The following is a 19,661-nucleotide window of genomic DNA, read 5'->3' on the forward strand; positions in this document are numbered from 1 at the left end:
AGATGTAACAGTTGTGTTTGTCCTGGTCTCTGCCAGCCTTGAACGGTCATGGCCGAACAAACAAAGAAAAGACAGATAACAACGTAATAATGTATTTATTGGCTCTGATGCAGCATGCAATCTGTAACTAGTAACTAAAGTAATCAAATAAATGTAGTGGAGTACAATACTTGAGTAAAAGTAAAGATATCTTGTTAAAATATCACTTTGGCAAAAGTGAAAGTCACCCATACAAATTTTACTTGAGTAAAAAAGTACTTGTACTTAATGTACTTAAGTATCAAAAGTAATTTTCTGGCTAAAAAGGTATCAGTGGTACAAGTAAAAGTAAATTCTACATATATACATGTATGTATGTATGTATATACTGTATAACTCCCATATGCAGCATTTCTATGATTATGTATTTGCCTCTAAAATGCAGTGGAGTATAAGTAAAAGTAGCAGAAACTAAAATACTCAAGTAAGGTAAAAGTACCTCAAGATTGGTCTTAAATATAGTGTTTGAGTAAATGTACTTAATTATGTACATTCCATCTCTGATTTTAAGAGCTTGATAAATGACCCATCATGTAAAATCTTTACTTCAGAGTAAAAAGTATAATATTTCTCTCTGAAATGTAGCCGAGTGGAAGGATAAATTAGCGTAAAATGGAAATAATCAGGTAAAATAAAAGTAGCTCAACATTGCACTCAAGTACAATAGTTAAGTAAATGTACTTAGTTACTTTCAACCAAAGGGTCTGAGTATCAAATTCAGGGTGAATCTCCGCTGATGCTAAAAATAAATAAAATCGCAGAAAGAGAAGTTATCTTCAGGATCAACGCCAGCGTTATATTTGCATCATTCTCCGTCATTACACGTCAGCAGGGTTTCACTTCTGTGCTCCACCGTGACCTTCGACCTCTCACCCCATCTCTCCCCGTCCATTGGGCCCACAGCAGTGATTTATCCCTCTGACATACCAACAGCTGTTTGGGGGCTCCGAGCAGAGTGTGGGCTACTATTTGCCGTGACTAATCGATAACAGACTTCAAAAAACACCAATCGTGAGACTTGGGGGGGAAAAAATACAGCAGTCATTGACACAAAAAACCCCGAACTTCTGCTTTGGCTTCATGAACAACGTCTTGGCAATATTACTGGAAACAATGGGAATGTGTGTGTCTCTCTGTGTGTGAGACAACTTTCCATAGCGGCATAAAACGATACCACAAAGTCAGTTGTTAAGAAAATAGGTATTTACAAATGGAGCTAAAGATGAAAACATAATGTTAATTTAGCACTGAAGTGCCAAACAAAGAAAATTTAAGTTTCTCATCAGACGTTTTCCAAACTGCAGTCCAGCCTCTTGTTACATAATAAGAGCAGTTTCTAAAAATAATGCCACCCAGCCTGAAACGGAGAAGGTCATTCAAGATCGTTGGTCCCGGAAATAAACATTTTCTGCACATTTTGACTTGACACTTCATTTCGTTCTAAGCTTGTTTTCATGGCACAGCTGTGTTTCTCGTTCGTCGTGGGACAATCAGAAGAATAACCGCTTTTATTTTGATAAAATATATTTTATTTAAAACTTTTGTGAGGAAAAAAAGGACAAAAACTCATAAGTTTCAAAACAAATGCACTGCATCTTTGAAAGGCTTATGCTTAAAACTCTCAGTCAAGTATAAATAGTCTCTTCTTTGATTCCATCATTTGATCCAGCATGTGTACATGTGTGTGTTTGTGTACGTGTGTGTGTGTGTGCTGTGTAACACCAGCTTCGACTCTTCCCTGAGAAAGTCTTTGAGGATTTTCAGGTTGCTGATCATTCACTGGTCTTCAGTCAACGTCTCATTCGCAGTGGACCCAGCCCTCGCATTTTTAAACAGTCTTTCCCATCCTTTATCTGGAAAAAAGAGGAAATGTCTCAGTCATTTCAATATCCAACACGTTTTAATTTAACTGCAACAGATGTGTTGTATTTGTTTTCTGGAGGAAATAAAGACATCATTAAAGCTCGTTTTCTATAAATCAACAACTCTTTCTTCAGCTTTGGTGTCAAACGTGTCCAAATGCAAGAGGACAAGAGGAAGCAGCTGGTTATTTTGGATATCATATTATGTTTTTAACAACAGTGAAATTCTTACAGTAATAAAAAAAAGAAAAGAATAAAAAACATCTGTGTCTGACTGTGTGAAGAATTTACAGCAAGCGCCAAGACATGTCCAGTGCGTAAAAGTGCTTTTACGCACACGTTTGAGGTCAAAATAATGGAGTCACACAGAAATGGTGAGGACAGTTAAACAGATAGAGACACAGATTAACAAAAAGTTTGATCAAGAGCAAAAACATGTCAGAGCTGACGAGCCTGATTCATGTTAACCTGCCTTTTTGGTAAATTTACGCACATTTACGCATCAGTTCGTCTAAGATGCAGTGCGATGTTTAGAGGATAAACAGCATTTATTTACCCCTTTCCTCTGATTGCTCAAACAGAAGGTGCAGATGGTCCTCGGCTGCTGCGCCCCGCTCTCTCCCTGCGCATGAACCGCGCCGAGGCAGGGCTGCTCATCCGCGCCGCCGTCCCCGAGGAGAAGCACGTTGGCCAGATGGGAGATGTAGCTGGATGCCAGTCGAAGAGTTTCGATTTTGGAGAGCTTTCTGTCCACGGGCTCGGTGGGTATGAGAGTCCGGAGAGCTGTGAAAGCCGTGTTGACGCTCTGGGTCCTGCCTCTCTCCCGGGCGTTAGCTGCGCTCCTCTGCTTCATGACCACCACAGTCTCTCCTTCCAGATTGCGCGAAATCCGTCTTCGTTTCTCGGTGGAGCCGCAGTAGCTCTGCTCCGAGCTGCCGTCGCTCTCGCTGCGGTTCTCATCATCCTCGGACGTGACAGTGAAGTCTGAGTAGATCAAGTGTGTCGCCACAGGCCGCAGCATGGCGAAAGTCATCATTAAGAAGTCCCAGCTCCAAATCCTCTGATAGATCAGACCGGAAACCAAGTCAGGGACTGAGCCTACATGTCAATACGGCACACAGTGCTGCATTTAACCACTGGTTTAGTAAGGACGTTTTTAATGAAGCTGACCCACTTCAGCTTGCTCTGGCCTATTTTCAGGACGGACCCTGACTACCTGGTCAGCTGGGCTCTTATAGCTGGATGGGAGGAGCTGCCTGCAACACACAGTGTTACAGTGACCTCTCAACACTATGCACACACAATACAGAACAGTAACTCATCAGAAACATGACACATTGTTGTAAATCACAAATGCACAAAAATCACTTTAAATTCAGGTCATTGTAATAGGCCTTATAGCTAATACTGTAGGTAATAAGGCCTTTAAGAGTCCTTATATGATGCATATTAACATTATAAAGACTACATGAACTGTTAATAAGTGCATAATAAAGGATTTATCAACCTTAATAAGGCGTTGTTCTTGCTTTAGCTTTGATAGCTACAAAAAGCAGCGATAACTGTAAACAAGTGCATAATTAAAGGGGCACTATGTAGTTTTGGAGAAGAAATTGTAACTCAGAATTTCAATACTTACAATATTAATGAGGTTATAGTACAAACTCAGAAATATTTATTTGAACTGAATAAAAAAGACGTTCTCAGAGGAAAATAAGGTCCTCAGAACACTGTTTGAGGCTGGAAAGGTGGCAGGGTCCGCCAAATACAAACAAAGTGAAAGTCCTTTGAGGTCAGTTTGTTTATTCAGTTTATTCAGTCATGAAAACAGTTTGATTTTAGTTTGTTTAGGCATAAAAAAATATGATTGAAAAATAATGATTTTTCTCTTCTGTTTTAAATTTCTTGCCAAAACTACATAGTGCACCTTTAACCGCTAATAAAAGCAGAATAAAGTATGCTTTAATCTTAACATAAAAGCTTAATAAAGGTTTTACGTGACATAATAGGTATATTAGTAACGCAATGAAAGTGTAGTGCTATTATAAACAATCATAAGAACATCATAAGGTTTTTATAACATTCTTAAGCATCAATAAACTGCTAACAAGTTTTTATAAGTGCCCATAAATGTCTTATCATCTAACAATAAACATATTTATGATTCTATTGTTAACATTTAAATACTTAAAGTTAAACCAGATTAAGTGATAGAGATACTCTGATCACACTTTGACATCCTGCAGAAATATTTAATAAAAACAAAACCTCTGCACTTCATTTTCTCGCATTTCTTTAAGTGATTATAGCATTTACTTCCCTCCATATTTGAGGGATCATTGCAAATGGATGTGTGGGAGTTTATATACATATTCTGTGTGTATAAGAAAACCGTCCGATATCATAACGATAAAGTAATATTATCGGCAGCGACCCCAAAGAATCTCTATTGGTTAGGCTCTAGTAACCTGTAATTAGCTGTAAAATAAAGGTAATGGAGTAAAAAGTGGAATATATAATATATATATATAGTAGTAAGATATATAATAATACTTTCAAAAGAACTGCAGTAAAATAAAACGCAGTAATGGAATGTGACTAAGTATATTTACTCAAGTACTGTACTTAGGTACCGTTTTAGGGTACTTTACTTGAGTATTTCCACTTTCTGCTACTTTATACGTCCACTCCACCACAAATTTCAAGACAGATGTTGTACTTTTTCATTCCACTACATTTATTTGAAAGCTTTAGTTACTTGTTACTTTTCCGAGTACATGCTGCATCAGAGCCAAAGCACATTTTTAAATTAATTTATTCAATCAGTAATCGGATTAAAAAATAAGAAAAAAACACTGATTCCAGTAATCAGAAAAATGCTGAATATTGGAGTATACAATGTATACATACAGTACATGGAATTTATGTGTAATTCATCGTTACTTGACTTTTGGGTACTTTATACAACACTGTACACCAGCATAAAATACTCAAATCTTTACTTAAGTACAGTACTTGAGTAAATGTACTTGGTTACATTCCACTACTGCATGTAGGATATAAGGAACCCCCCCACATTTAAATGTGTAAGTTATAGAGTCTTTAAAAGGCATTAAGGGACTAAAGTTTGCTTTTCACTATTTTACAGTTTACCGTCTTGTGTTAGTCTGACATGTTTATGACGCTGCCGCCCACTGAGCTTTGTTTTTGTTGGCTGGTAAACTGCACCGATACAGTCAAGAACAAAATGAACTTCACAGGACTTGCTCAGCAACTGAATATAATTGTGCAGGTGTTTTGAGACGCGTGCAGTAGATGTGTATGTAAATTCTGTTTGTCTTGACATGTCTCAAATTTCCATTGGAAATTGTCGATTCAAATGTAAGAAGTTCTGTAATTTGAATATATTTTTCAGGAAGCCTAACTTGCCACAACCTTGTGTCACGATTGCACAGCAACTATAGACTAGTTAGAGTAAATAATCCCGCTGTTTTGCCATCACATTAAGCTGCCATTGGCCTACAGGCAGGAGAAGAAAGTTAAGTGTGAGTAAATAAACACTGAGCAGATGATCCTGGAATGGCAAGGGTTTATTTGCTTGCTAGAAAAACAAAGCAGTGGCAAGTGAATGATTTAGTCCCTCAAAGTCACATCAACAGACACGAGTCTCCTTCAGCCACAGCCGGCAGCACATTCAAACACTTCAACGTGCCTCAGCTGCAACAACAATCAGACATCAGACACCAAAACTGTCTGCTGAAGGAGCACCGAGGTCCCACAAAGGACACGCACCAAACAGGAACCTGCAGTGGCAAAGGCTGTGAGAATATTTCAATTAGCAAAGATAAGGTTGTCTCTCCAGAGATTAAACTGTTTACAAATTAATTAAAAAAGGACTGCGAGCTATGAAAGATACATAAACTGTTTAATTTGTAGTGATATCTGATGATAAAGGTCAACAAACCCCATCAACCATCAGCAAACAAATTATGTTGCAAGTCTCCAACACTCTGCTGCCGTTTGGTTAATTACATTAAGTACATTTAGCAGCACCCGTGACGACTCACCGAGAATTAAGATGTATCTCTGTATTGCGTGTGAACCAGCGTATAGTCTCGGCAGTACAAGTGTGTTTGAGCATGTTGACGTGGGACTAATGACAGAAGTCGAAGCGTTCTTAGAACAACTCTCTGATTTCATGGAACTGTGAAATGCTCTTTTCCTCATCCGGAAGACGTAGATCCGTTTATCCACACTGATGAGGCGACAGCATGTTGGGTTTACCACCCACTGTGTCCTGTGTTGTTGCGCTTCAGAGATCTCTGAGAACAGCAGCTCTTTCTGAATCACAGAGCACACAGAGGAATGTTGTCTGTGTCTGTACTGAGTCATGTTTTGCCACTCTGTGGCTGGTAATGTCAGTCGGTCCATCACTTTCCAAGATGGATGACATTCATGGTCCCCAGAGGAGGAATCCTCACAACTATGATGATTCTCTGACTTCTTCTCTTCTCTGAGGTGACATTTTTGGCTTTTAGTGGAACATTACAGCAAATATTTGATCGACTACCATGACATTTGGTGCAGATATTCATTGTCCCAAGAGGATGAAATCTTCTTATTTTCGTGATCCTTCTTTTTTTTTCTTTAGCACCATGAGTTGTCACAGTCACTTATTTTACTTTTGAGTTAGTGTTGAGTCAAATGTCTGAATAACTATTGGATGAATTGCCATGAAATCTGGTAACAGACATTCATGGTTGCCAGGGAGTGAATCCTTTAAACTTTGGTGATTCTCTGACTTCTTCTCTAGTGCCACTATGAGGTTGACATTTTCGCCTTTTAGTGAAATATCGCAGCAAATATTGGATCGATTGCCATGACATTTTGTACAGATACTCATTGGACTTTTTCCCTCGTGCCATGAATGATTAACGTCACTTACTTTTTTAGTCTATTAAATCTCAACACCTTCTGGATGGATTGGCACAGAATTTTGTACAGACATTCGTTGTCCCAAGAGGATGAACCCTAATGGGTTTGGTGATGCGCTGACTTTTGAGTGAGTTTTGAGTTAAATGTATCACCAACTAATACATGAATTGCCACGACATTTTGTACAGACATTCATGGCCCCCAGAGGGTGAATCATTTTAACTTTTCTCTGACTTCTTCTACATCGCCACTCTGAGGTTGACATGTCTTTTAGTGAAACATCTCAGTAAATACCAGATTGATTGCCATGACATTTTGTACAGATTTCCGTTGTCCCAAGAGAATGAATCCTTCTTCATTCTTTAGTGACATTAGTGGACTTTTTCTTTAACTTCACGAACAGTTAAAGTCACTTATTATATCAGAGTGGTGGCTAATCTTCCAGGGGTCCTTCCAAACACAGCAACAACAAAAAACACGAATTAAAAATGCAACACAAGCCAAACATTAAGATGACAAAACAAATGAAAAAACTCGGCAGATCCCGGCGAGATCAGCAAACATGTAATTAACTACATCACTGAAAAAACAAAGAGTAGCTTTTAGCTCCACTTCACAAAGTATGGCTGAGGTCCAGTATTATCTAGTTTCCTTATCACATTAGAAGTTGCATTTAAGTGCACAGCAAATCAGAGTGAGCCTTTATAATTCTGGTGGGCAGCGTCTAGCACATTTGCTAGACTCACTGTATATCTTCAATAGGAGTAAATGATGGGGTCGAAAGGTATCGACAGATGGGACTAACAAACTGTTGGTTTTGGTCTTTTCATGGGATTTAGGAGCTCTGTCTCCCCTGTCCAGATTCAAGGTAGGGAATGGCCAAGCGTTACAGATTAGGGCGGTTGGGGTTAGTGCTTACACTGTGTTGAGGTAAAGCCAAGAAGAAACATAATCGAGGCAAAACGCACAACAGCCTATTTAATATTTTTCTTCATCCAAGGCAACAAGTACATATCCACAAAAGCTACGCAGCGATGTGTCGCAGAGCACACAGCGGTGAGGTCAGAGGGCGGATACGGCATTGCAAATCTGGCACAAATTACACGCCCGCAGCCAGCAGCAGTCTGAGGGAATTCCGGATAGGAAGCTGTGAGCAGCCGTCAGCGACTCAAACACCTAAACCTAAACTCTTTCAAAAGGATTTGGTTGTAATACCTCCCCAAGTGGAACAAATGGGTGAACTGGCTAACCAGAGATCTTTTTTTTTTTGCTTTGCTATAGTCTCTACATTTAAAATACAGATTAGGATTCAGTATTAAACAATGAATAGTGGCCAGAAAACTGTTTTTGCAGAGCATTGACCTTTGACCTTTTGGATATACAATGTTATCACATCATCATTTAATCCTATTAGACATTTGTGTTAAATTTGGTGATAACTAACACAACATTTTGGGGTTATATTTAGAGAGAAACAACACTGAGCAGAGAAAATCAAACCCTGCTCGGGGCATCAAAAAGGCCAGTCAACAAATCTCATGATCTAAACATAGTCACAAGTTAATTTGTAATAATCGTCACTGAGCAACACAACAGCAACCGACCAAAAGGCGTATGAGAATTGACATGCCTCACTCCATTTGTGAAAATGACCAGAAACACTTCCTCTTCTTAGCTCCCCCAAATCCCCTTGATCTGTTTAAATCCTCAAAGATAAAGCGCACAGAACCACCCATGGTAACCGCTCCCCGAAGCAACAGGTGCAATATATTTTTTCATACCGGTGTTGCGTGTCAAAAACCCTTTGAGGATATGGTTACTTCCAGACAGTGAGCGAGCCACAGGAAGTCTTCTCACACGCGACGATTCAGGGGAGAAATTTAGAGTCCTTTAGGGCCGGTCGGTAAAAGCTGCCCCGGGTCTCCCTTCATTTCCTCGATGGCCACAAAGGGAGACCATCAAGCAGCTCTGAGCGTTCATTGTGATGGTGCTGATGTCGGAAAGGTCTCTGTGTAATGACCTGCGATGTATAGTTTGCCTACATCATTCTGCAAACCTACAGTTCCTTCCTTAAAGACGGACAGGGTCAAAGGAACTGACTTGATTTAATAAGCAGGGCCAGTCTCAGGGTCAGAACCAACAAACATAGTAATGCATAATACATTTACCAAAGAATAGGAAATACGATGAAATGTCCTGGCGTCATCCATGGCCTAACATTACTATGGCTATATATTAGTACCTACAAACTCCAGGAGAGGATGGGCGAAGAAGTGTTAACGGTAACTATGTTAACGACCGAATAAATGGTCCTCTGAGCTCTCTGTGTTTTGTTTGACTATTATAAATATGCCTCAATATTCGTGTAGTTTTTGTTGTCCAATTAATCCATCATGTGCATGTTGGTAGCATCAAATGTGGCGTCTAATTACTCTACATGTTATTTAGTAGTAAGGGTAGAGTAGTGTCTAACTGGAGCATATATTGGATCTGATATGGCCATGGTATTTAATTTATAATAGATATGATCTTGCAAAATGTGTGATAGTGTATTGTGGGATCTCCTATTTGGTTCTCTAATTAGAGTATAATCGCAATTAATAGCGTCTAAGTATGCATATATATTGGTTCTAATACAGCATATGCAGTCTGATGTTCTCATCACACCTGACTCCTACAAACCATCTGGTATACTGTATATCCTCCTTTCTATCCTTTCTTCTTCTAGTGCTTTCTGACCTCTCACCATCAAAGCTGACTGAGTATTTCATATGGTTTTGATAAAACATATATTAATGTTACCAGCACGTTGTTCTAGTAAGTAAAATAATGCGTATTCTTTCTCATATTCTGCTGCTGCACACAAAGCAGCTCTGCACCAATTGATTTCTAAAATTAACAGCAGTGACACAATGAAAAAACAGACTAAAGGAACGTTTTGATATAATTTTAGATTAAAATAACTTGAATGTGAGACAACTTGTACTTAAATCTTCCTCAGTGCTCAGCAGGAGGAACTCAGAAGGTGCCCTTCTAGTTTAGTTGAGTTCATTCGCACATCTTTTTTTTTATTAAAACAAGAAAGGCGCAGTTCAAGGGAATCGTATTGTATATGTGCCTTGAAAAACAACATCACAGCAGGAACACAAAACACTGGTGTGAGTAATAAAATAAATGATGGCTGAATTCCTTTCAGCTGCTTCAGTTCCAGGGTCTGAGGGCAACCCAGTCGCCAGAATAAATGTTGGCAATGTACGTTTCTGCAAACCACGGATGTGTTGAACCTTTACATTTCTTTATGTTACAACTTTACTGTCTTCAGGTTCGATTTTCTATTTCATCTTGTGACAACGCTGTGCTTATGGTCTGGTTAAGGGACTAATACCACTTTGTTAGGGTTAGGAAATGATCATGTTTTGGCTTAAAATAACACGGCTGGAGATTGTCCTTAGGTCTTCTTAAAAATATCGAGTGGTGTCCCACTTAGAAATGTTGAAAAACAGTCTCAAACTCTGGCCACTAGCTTGGCAGCCTTCTCACCTGTTGCTCCCCCACCATCCCCTACACATCCTGATGTGAAAGTCAGGTCATAAACATGTAATGTGAACATGATATGCCATGTTGTGCTACATAGCTTATTACACATACAAATATGAATGAATCAGTGGTTTGCAGAAAAAACTGCCAACATTTTATCCTGGTGATGGGGCTGCCTAGGCTGGAATTTTTGAGTTCACCACTATATTCGATGCATATATTTACACACTCAAACATTGGACCACTGTATGTACAATCCTGACTGCAAAACAGCTGGAACACTGTGTAAAACATAAATAATGCTCAAAAACACCTGTTTGGAACATTCCACAGGTAAACAGGTTGATTGGTAACAGGTGAAGCATCCTCATAAGGCTCAGTCGTTCTGAAGCAAGGATGGATTTCACCACTTTGTGAAACACATGATTGTATAAAAGGAATTGGATATTAAAAAAACATGCTTTTATAAGGGAACACTTCCTACAATTGTTGTTAGTAAACACAGTTTAAGTCCAATCAAGTCAATTTTATTCATATAGCCCAAAGTCACAAACAAAATGCCTCAAAACGCCTTGATTGCAAATGATTGCATTTGGTTTTTATTGACGTTTTACACAGCATTGTAACTTTTTTGAAATCGGGGTTGTAGATTTCAGACACATGCTGGGTTCACATCATGTCAATCGCAACTGTAACCATGAGCAGCCGAGTTGAAAAAATCCCTCATGTCAGCGTCTGACATGTTAGTCAGTGCTGTAAGTAGTAAAAAGTAAAAAAGGCTAAAGATTGTTTCATAAAATCAGTGTTAAAATGGCCGCAAAAGCTAAATAAAATTGATAACAGTCCTTGTTTGGCTCTAGTTTCACCCGTAAACAAATAAAGCAACACAGACAAAGAAACCCCTTTGGACTGTTTGTATGGTGTCACTACAAGACTACCAATGAGGCGAACCATCTTGGAATAAACCCTCCCAAGTTGGAATAATGGGACTTTTTTCTGCTCAACCCATTCTGTCGAGAATGTCTGTGAATGCAACATATTGTGCATTACAGATACATTGAATACAACGGAGACATTGTTAATGTTATTTGTAACGCCTGTGCTTTTCTTACTTTAACAGGTCAAATGTCTGCTGTGACAAAGGCTTCACAATTGGCTGTGTTGAGGTTTTCAAGTGTACAAGTAAATAACTGCAGGAAAACAATCAATCAATTTACTTTTATGACAGTTAAAGCTATTAAAAGACAGAAAAATGTGTAAGTTACACAAACAGAAATAGACAAACACACCTTTAAAATACACTGCAGTCATTTCAAATGGAAAATGTCATGTGTTTACTAAAGGGTTACATTTCCCCCTGCTGGTAAGTCCTTTCCTTTGCAGTCACCAGTTGCAACAGCTGCAAAAACTGCAAGCCGCTCCAGCGTCACCTCAGATCAGGCGTTGAAGCCCCCAGGTAAGTGGTAAGGTCTGAGACATTTGACTTGATGAGCTTGGCTGGGATGTTCGGCATGTTTAACCTCTGATAGGCAGCAAACCTGTGACAGCCTCCAAAAGAGTAGTAGTAGTTTCCCCCCTCTCTGCCTCTGATCCAGAGCACGTCGATAGGAGGGACAACACTCGTGTTCGCTGCCTCCTGCAAGACAGCAGACGATTAATTCATACAGCAAGTAAAGATACTGTAATGAGTAGTGGGAAATTACTTTATTAGTTAGTAGTAGGGCTGCCGAATATGGTAAAAAAAATTGTCATATTATTTTCACAGGTTTTGCATCATTGTCACTGTTAAAAAGATTGAAAATCACAATGATGTGACATTATTTGGAGTCTATACCCAACAAACATGTTTTAGTGGGTAGCGTTCAAGTAGAAATACATTATACACATCAGTGTGTACACTGTATACCCGTAAAGTACATTTATTCAAGTACTGTACTGTACAATTTTCAACTTACCTATACTTAACTTGAGTATTTCTATTTTCTGCTGCCTCATACTTCCACTCCACCACATTTATGGAGTCAAATATTGTACTTTTTACTTCAGCTCACTTTTTTTATTTTCTGATAACTATTTACTAATTACTTTGCAGACTGTTTGCTCCGTCAGATCAAAGTAGGTCATTTTTAAATAAATGTATTTAAGTAAATAAATTTAAATAAAGTAATTAAATAAATACCGTAGGCCGATTATCAGATATTCAGCTTCAGTCATCTGACATTCAGTATTTCAGTTTTTTATGCTATTGACGATACAAATAAATTAATTGAAAAATGTGCTACTGCGATGAAGCAGCATGTAATCTGCAAAGAAGCCAGTAACTAAAGTCAAATAAATATAGTGGAGTAAAAAGTACAATACCGGCCTTTAAAATGTAGTAGAGTGGAAGTATACAGTGGGAAGAAAAGGATATAGTCAAGTAAAGGAGAAGTGGGCCACCTCAAAATTGTACTTAAATAAAGTACTTGAGTAGATGTACTTAGTTACATTCCATCATTGTTCAATATAGTCCTGTTTTGTCACACATTTTACCATTATCAACACACTGCATGGATTTCAATAATGTTTCGATTAACTGTGCAGCCATAGAGAGTAATCACACCACGTTACTACAAAGCACATGTAAATGACCCTGAATTGAATGTAATATTGATTTTATTGCAATTGATTTCATTTGGGTAGTTAGCTCATTAACAACAACTGTTGTAGGCCAGATATTATCCAGTCCCTCGCTTAAAACTCGTATGATTATCTTCAGGCACACATTTACACATAAAAAAACAATAAGTTACCTTTATCGTGTCCATCAGACTCTGAACTTTCAGCTCGTCCAGCACCGGAGGAATCGGTCTGATGATGACGTTCATCGGTACGTTATGAACCTCCTCGACGCTGTCCGAGTGGATCGACCTGTTGTCAACGTTTTTAACAGTGGACTCTATCGACATGTTTCCACGGGATAAAACCATCAAGTTCACCCGAGTTATCTTACTGCTGTCCCACAACCGAAACATTTACTCACCGGCTGTAACACAATGTTTTGAGTGGTGGTTTCTTCACTTCCTGGATGCTAGCTTTCTTGCGGAGTGCGTAGTTTAGCGGAGGGTTCCCATTGGTCTTCCGCCCTGTCAATTATAAATAGGCAACGCCCCCTCAGGACCGTTGGTACTTCACTCGACATTCAAAAGGTTAAATTACTTGTTTTATTTAGTGTAAAAACGTCTTTATTTGTTCCTTTAACATTTAACATTAATGTTGTAAGACTGGCCTTTACTGTCATATGAAGAGACAGAAGGACAATGCTTGAATTAGCTAGTTTTTTGGCCACTTTGTGAATACTACGCTAATATCACTAGCTAACTTTGAAAATTGATATGTCGAGCTTGTTAGCAAAAAGATGCTAATTTACACATTCAGCTGATGCAGAGCAGCATTAACATTAATTTGGAGTCATTTTTCTTGCCACCTGATGAATGTAAGTACATTATTCACTCTCTGTAAGCTTTGTTTTCTCTTAAGCTGCTAAATGCCCCATTATGTTCATTAGCTAACCTAACTAATTAATGGCTAACAGGTGATTTTAGGTGCTAACTATGACAAGCCAGAATAAACAATCTAGATATCTTCAATTAAATTCTCACTAAGAAAAACTCTCATTTCAGATATATATACAGTTCAGTTGTTGCCATTTTTAATTTCCATTATTTAACTTTTAATACAATGCATTGTGTCTAGTCAAAATGTCACTAAATCCATCCTAACTTGGCATTATCACTAGTAAAAATACAGTTTCAGATATCTACAATGTCTCTTAGACTTATAAAGGATTTTTAGATATCTTAAAATTAGTTCTGACTAGTACCCTCCAATTGAAGTTATAGATATCTTAAAAGACAACTTCTAATACTAAGAATGTTATTGTAATTCTGACTAGTGATGCTATAATAGATCTAAAATGTAGTGTGGAGTTTGGCTCTATTAAATGTTAAGACGGCTTACCGGTGACAACAGCTGCTGACCCGTGACCTATCTGTTGTTGTTGACAGTGGCTTTGCTCTCCCATGTTATTTTTGGTCCTACGGACTCTGGTGCTGTTTGTGTTAACATAATAACAATGATATGAAAATTAATAGTTTTTTCTTCTAAATGTGCTGTCTTCTTTTCTCCTGACCTTTTTCATAGTTTGCCACAAACCACAGAAACGTGAAGAGTGTGTCGTTATATATTTCAAGGTCAATTAGACCTCATTTGGAATTTGTGAAGAATAATGTTGCATAAAAGTACTGTAGAGTATAGGGCATGTGAAACTCTGTATTTAACAGAGGTAATGTGTCGTTTTCTGTTGTTGACTTCTGAAATATGTAACCAAAAGGATTGTAGTAAGCAGTATTTATGAAATGAGAAAATATCAGTAAGCATCAAGCCAATAAAACAATGTAAAGTATCTTTTGAACTGTTAAACAGAACATTAAGGTTAACTGGTCTGCTTTTTAAGCATGTAAAAAGGCCCGTGTTGTAACAATCTACTGAGTATTTCCTGGCATGTTCATGTTATACCAAACACAAACTTTACCACTTTTGTAACATAACTTATTCATTTCATGGCCAAACTGGTTCTCATTAAAATTCACTCCAGCAATTAGTTGTGCAGTTGAAAAGAGCTGCTACAAGCCCAGAATCCTTTGGTGACAATAGTTTTTAATGAGGTCAGTGTTTTGTATTGTCGACTGTTGCACGATATAGGCCTCCTCCCTCCTTCAAAGTGTGCTACTTGGTGATTTTCTATTTTTGCAGGGATTTCAAAGAGCCAGCCAGGTTGCTGTGGTTACAAAAAAGGACGTCTGGGCCCGCAGCTTTGCACAGGTAAGTGGAAAGCTTCAAAGATCTGTGGCAGTGGAGCGGAAACAGAACTATTGTTGTTTTCTCCAACACCACAGCTACAGCATCCTATAATGAGACAATTAAAAATGATTTCTTGGACAGGAGAGGCAGGCCATTATATTGAATTATTACAAATACTTTGAACTACAATGGCAGTGCCTTTTATGTTGATTAATTGGTCACAAAGGGATCAGTTGCAACATGAAGGAGGTCTATATATAGTATATAATCATTAGTACGTTATATATCCTTGTAGGATTAAACTGAACCAAAGACATACTGTAATATAGGTGTTGCAGTAGATGTAATCACATTTTTCGGGCTTATTGTCAAGTGATAGTTTCGCAGTAGCAGCAACAATCTGTTCATAATTTCCCCCAGAACAGCTTAGTTTTGAAAGCCGTTGTATACTTTTTCTTTTTTTAATCTTAAAAAGCAATTTAGCTGACATCAGTGCAGTGTAAAAACAACTGAAAAACTCCAATTAGACTGCAATATGCTGACATGGATCATGCAGCTGGCTGCATGACTTGGTGTTTCTGTATGAATAACTACAGTATAGTAAATATGTATGTGACATATCCCCCCTGGGCATTTACCACTCTATAAAATGTCATATTCAAGAAGTGTCTTTGCTGTCAATCAAACACCACCTCATCATACAAAAGAAACCAGCATCACAGGAAGAGAAGAGATCCTGTCAGTCAAAGCATATAGACATGTAAATCATCTGCGGTGCTGAGGTGTGTTTGGAGTCCCACTACACTCTGCGTGACCCTATGCTGTCACAGCAGGACTGTATTCTAGTCGCTTACATATCTCAATTACTTAGATTGAGTTAGTCACACAGGTACAGCGGCAGGTCACGGAAGAACAGTTCCCACATAATGATTTGCTGTTAATATTAGATTTCAGTCCCCGTGGGATTGTCACACTTAGAGCAGCTGGAGAAAATTACCTGCCAGCCTTCCGACAGGGAAGTGAGCTATATTTATTTATACCTTCTCTCTTTTTTTTTTTTTTTTTTACACGTTGACATGCTTTTAAAGTGATAATTATTCTGACGGTGATTTTCAGTCTTCAAACTATAGCTTTGTGATAGATGAATGTGTCTGAAATCGTGACACGGTTTAGCAACAGTGGATGTCGCTGTGTTTGCGGCTGAATGTGTGACTGATTTGTTCAGTGATGTTGATTATTCACTAGTGGCTCTCGCTGCTTAAACCTATGAAATTATTTTCTGTGCTATCTCCTTTTAGTGCAGCTGCCCAGAGCAGGAATTTTGTTTAATGATCTTCCTTGCCTTGAAATAAATTTGCTCCCCAACCTCACCCAGAGACAGATTAAGTGGTGCTTTGGCGTGAGATTATTAAGACGTGATAAGTTGTAGATTTTCCATTTGTAGATCTATTTAGACTTCAATTCTTATACTCTGCCTTGAAAACAGAAGCAGAAAAATATTTTCTTAAGCGTTTAAGCTTTTTTAAAATACGTATAGCCACAAAAGCACAATTAGAATAATCTATTTATCTGTAAAACAAATGCTAAAAACCTCACATCTGCAATTCATTTGCTCGCCTTGTTTCTGCATGTATTGTATATGAAGGGGAAAAAGGAGCTATTTAAGGAATGCCCTCCTTGACTTTTGCTTGAGTGCTGATGACAAGTTGGATATCTTAGATGCATAAAAATGCGATTTTGACATGACTTCAAAAAGAGAAGCATACGGATGAGGTGGACCCTCTGCCAACAGAGAGACGAGGAAACAGATGGGTTTTACACAAACAGCACAAACATCAAGAACACTGAGTTAAAGAGCTTGGCAGTCTCACTTGATGAAACAGTGAGGAATGGAGGCGCTTTTAATGAGCATCTCTCCTGTGATGCAGAATGTGAGAAGACAAACTGTTAGCTCTTAAAGGGGCAGTTACAGTTGGTTGGCCCTGACAGGTTGAACAGGATGGTTTTACTAACCTATTCTTGTTGTGTGACTTTGGTCAGTTTGCATGCAGATTGGTTGTCACATGAAGATTGTTGGAGATTCATGTGTGTCATTTTTACTATTAATTAGCCTTGAGCATTTAAATTATCCAGTTGAACTGATGACACTATCATCAACAGAAAATAGCTTGTTGTTTTATTGTTGATGCTGACAGTTGGGGATCAGCCAACAGATGGCGCCAGATGTATGTGAAGGGTCAGAGCGAAGGCCTGCACCAGTTAAGCAGTGTTGAATCAAGAAATTATTGTTTTTCTGATTATAAAGATTAACTGTTGTTTGCTAAGTCAACCTGTGGGCAATTGAGAAACACCAGTTGCAGCAAATAGTGATTTGATGAAAATCCCGTCGGGGAAAACCCATTTAGAATATTTTTACTCAGTATTATTTTAGGACTACAGGAAATGATTTTTTTTATTGATTCATTTGTTGATTTTTATTAGATAAATGGATTGTCTACTCTATGAAATGTCAGAACAAGAGAAAAAATCGCAAGGTGCCATCTGCAGATGTCTAGTTTTGTCTAACCAACAGTCCAAAGCCCAATTATAGTCAAGTTAAAATAATACTAAACATAAAAAATGAGCAAACATACTATCATTTGAGAGGCTAGAGCCATGAAATATTTGGGATTAGAGCTTGAAATGAAGCTGAAGTGATTATATGATTATCAGAATTGCTGCAGATTAATTATCCGTTGATTGACTACTCAAATCATCAACTAATTGTTTCAGCTCTAATGTTTTTTTCAACAGTAGAGATGATTTCTCTGATCAAAACAGATCACAATTTGATTAAACCTTGCTGGGCTGCAACTAACAAATAATTTAATCTATTAATCAGCGGGGGATTTTCTCAATTAAATGTGTGGAAAATGCTACACCCCGGGGTGATACCTTTAAATCAGCCCAAAGCCCCAGAAGAGATTTAGTTTACTGTCATATTCAGACAAATTAAAACGACAAATATACCCATTTTTAAGTTCGATCCAGAGAACTGAGCAGATTCTCAAATGATTACTTGATAATCAAAATTGTCTGTTGATTAACTAATCAAATCTTCGACTAATTGCTCTACAGTTTTTCTCAACAATAGAGATGATTTTGCTGATCAACGCAAATCAGAATTTGATTAAACACTGTGGGGTTGCAACTAACATATATTTTCATCAGTTAATCCACAGGTTATTTTGTCAATTAATTGATTTAATGTCAGTAAACTGAGGAAAATGGTAAACCCCAAGGTGAAACCTTCAAATCAGTCCAGAGCCCCCTGTCAGTTTACTGTCGCTGTAAGACGAAGAAAAACAGCAAATGTTTCCATTTTTAAGCTGGATCCAGAGAAATTGTCACTATTTTTCTTATTTAACGATTACTTGATAATCACAATTGTTGCTGATTAATTCTGTTGATGGACTAATCAATTAATTGACTTGTCAGTTCAGCTGTTGTTTGCTGTGTCGTGTGTAAGACACCAGTTGCATCTAAAATACTTTACATATTCCTATTTTTACCTGTCATCTTAGCAATAAAAATAATTTGTCAGGAAAGCAGATTGCAAATTTGAATATATAATGTTCTCCTACATATAGTCCAACATTGTTTCTTGCTCCAGTTTGCGTCGTCTTACAGCTGTATCTGCTGCTGTAGGTAGATCTATGCAGTAACCTCAGAGTAGCCCCTCACCCCATCAGAAGGCTGTTATATTTCCTCTCAGACAGTCACTCAGAAGATGATGCCATTCTCAGGTCAATATCTTTGAAGTGTGAATCTGGCTCGCTCAATTTTGCAGCTTGTTTTCAATAATTTACTCGATAATATACTCTGAGTGAGCGTGGCTGTCTGTGGAGTGTTGCAGGAATATGTATGAAGGGTCATAGTCCCCATACCTGCCTCCTCGTGCTGATCACTCATTGCCGCTGTTTTTACACACACAGCACAACCACGGGTGATGTAATTGGATTGCACGCGTCCCCATTTTATAGTCCTTTGCCATGTAATGAAATCAGTTATTTACTTTCATCATAAAATGTGATAAGGGACAACATCTGCCAGGGTAAAGTTTGAGTGAGTACTGCACATGAATGTTGATATGCGGTCTGAAACATCCTCATCTGCAGCGCTGGTAGCTTTTGAGAATCAACACTTGGTTGTAAACTTGTCTTTTGACAATTTATTTAGTCATGTGTTTACCTTTAGCAACATAACCAGCATATCAGTGTGTAACAGCAGCAAAGGCAATCACTGCTTTCCCACACTGAAGAGAGGCGAGTGCAGCAAAGTGTCTTGTTTCTGAGTCCCTGCTCTGCTCTGCTCTGCTCTGCTCTGCCTGCTGTCTCATTATACTGCCGCTGTGCTGCTGGAGGACACTGAAGGACAGAAGCGATTGAATTCAAGTGTTGTATATTC

The 19,661-nt window shown here is 38.2% G+C and overlaps 3 protein-coding genes across 4 annotated transcripts in view; 1 reads left to right on the forward strand and 2 right to left on the reverse strand.

Annotated features, from left to right (window-relative positions):
* Positions 1-1,579: 1,579 nt before the first annotated feature.
* Positions 1,580-3,096, reverse strand: tcf15 (transcription factor 15). Its single transcript, XM_084367235.1, has 2 exons — positions 2,458-3,096; positions 1,580-1,892 (listed from the first exon to the last, which is right to left on the reverse strand). The coding sequence occupies exons 1-2, from the start codon at positions 2,935-2,937 to the stop codon at positions 1,830-1,832; spliced, it is 543 nt and encodes a 180-aa protein (XP_084223361.1). The 5' UTR covers positions 2,938-3,096; the 3' UTR covers positions 1,580-1,829.
* An 8,475-nt stretch (positions 3,097-11,571) lies between these two features.
* On the reverse strand, positions 11,572-14,456 carry srxn1 (sulfiredoxin 1 homolog). The gene is made up of 4 exons (XM_084367236.1): positions 14,373-14,456; positions 13,396-13,498; positions 13,166-13,283; positions 11,572-12,009 (listed from the first exon to the last, which is right to left on the reverse strand). Exons 1-4 carry the CDS (start codon positions 14,434-14,436, stop codon positions 11,800-11,802), a joined length of 495 nt encoding a protein of 164 aa, XP_084223362.1. The 5' UTR covers positions 14,437-14,456; the 3' UTR covers positions 11,572-11,799.
* klhl12 (kelch-like family member 12) overlaps positions 13,505-19,661 on the forward strand; it is a 112,464-nt gene continuing 106,307 nt past the window's right edge. The window contains exons 1-2 of one of the 2 annotated variants that reach the window (XM_084367224.1): positions 13,505-13,848; positions 15,168-15,236. The gene's annotated coding sequence lies outside the window, so the exon portion shown is untranslated. The remainder of the gene's footprint in view (positions 13,849-15,167; positions 15,237-19,661) is intronic. The other variant, XM_084367227.1, reaches the window with a different exon arrangement.

This window comes from Pagrus pagrus, assembly GCF_965226575.1.
Source record: "Pagrus pagrus genome assembly, chromosome: 11".
NCBI lineage: Eukaryota > Metazoa > Chordata > Actinopteri > Spariformes > Sparidae > Pagrus > Pagrus pagrus.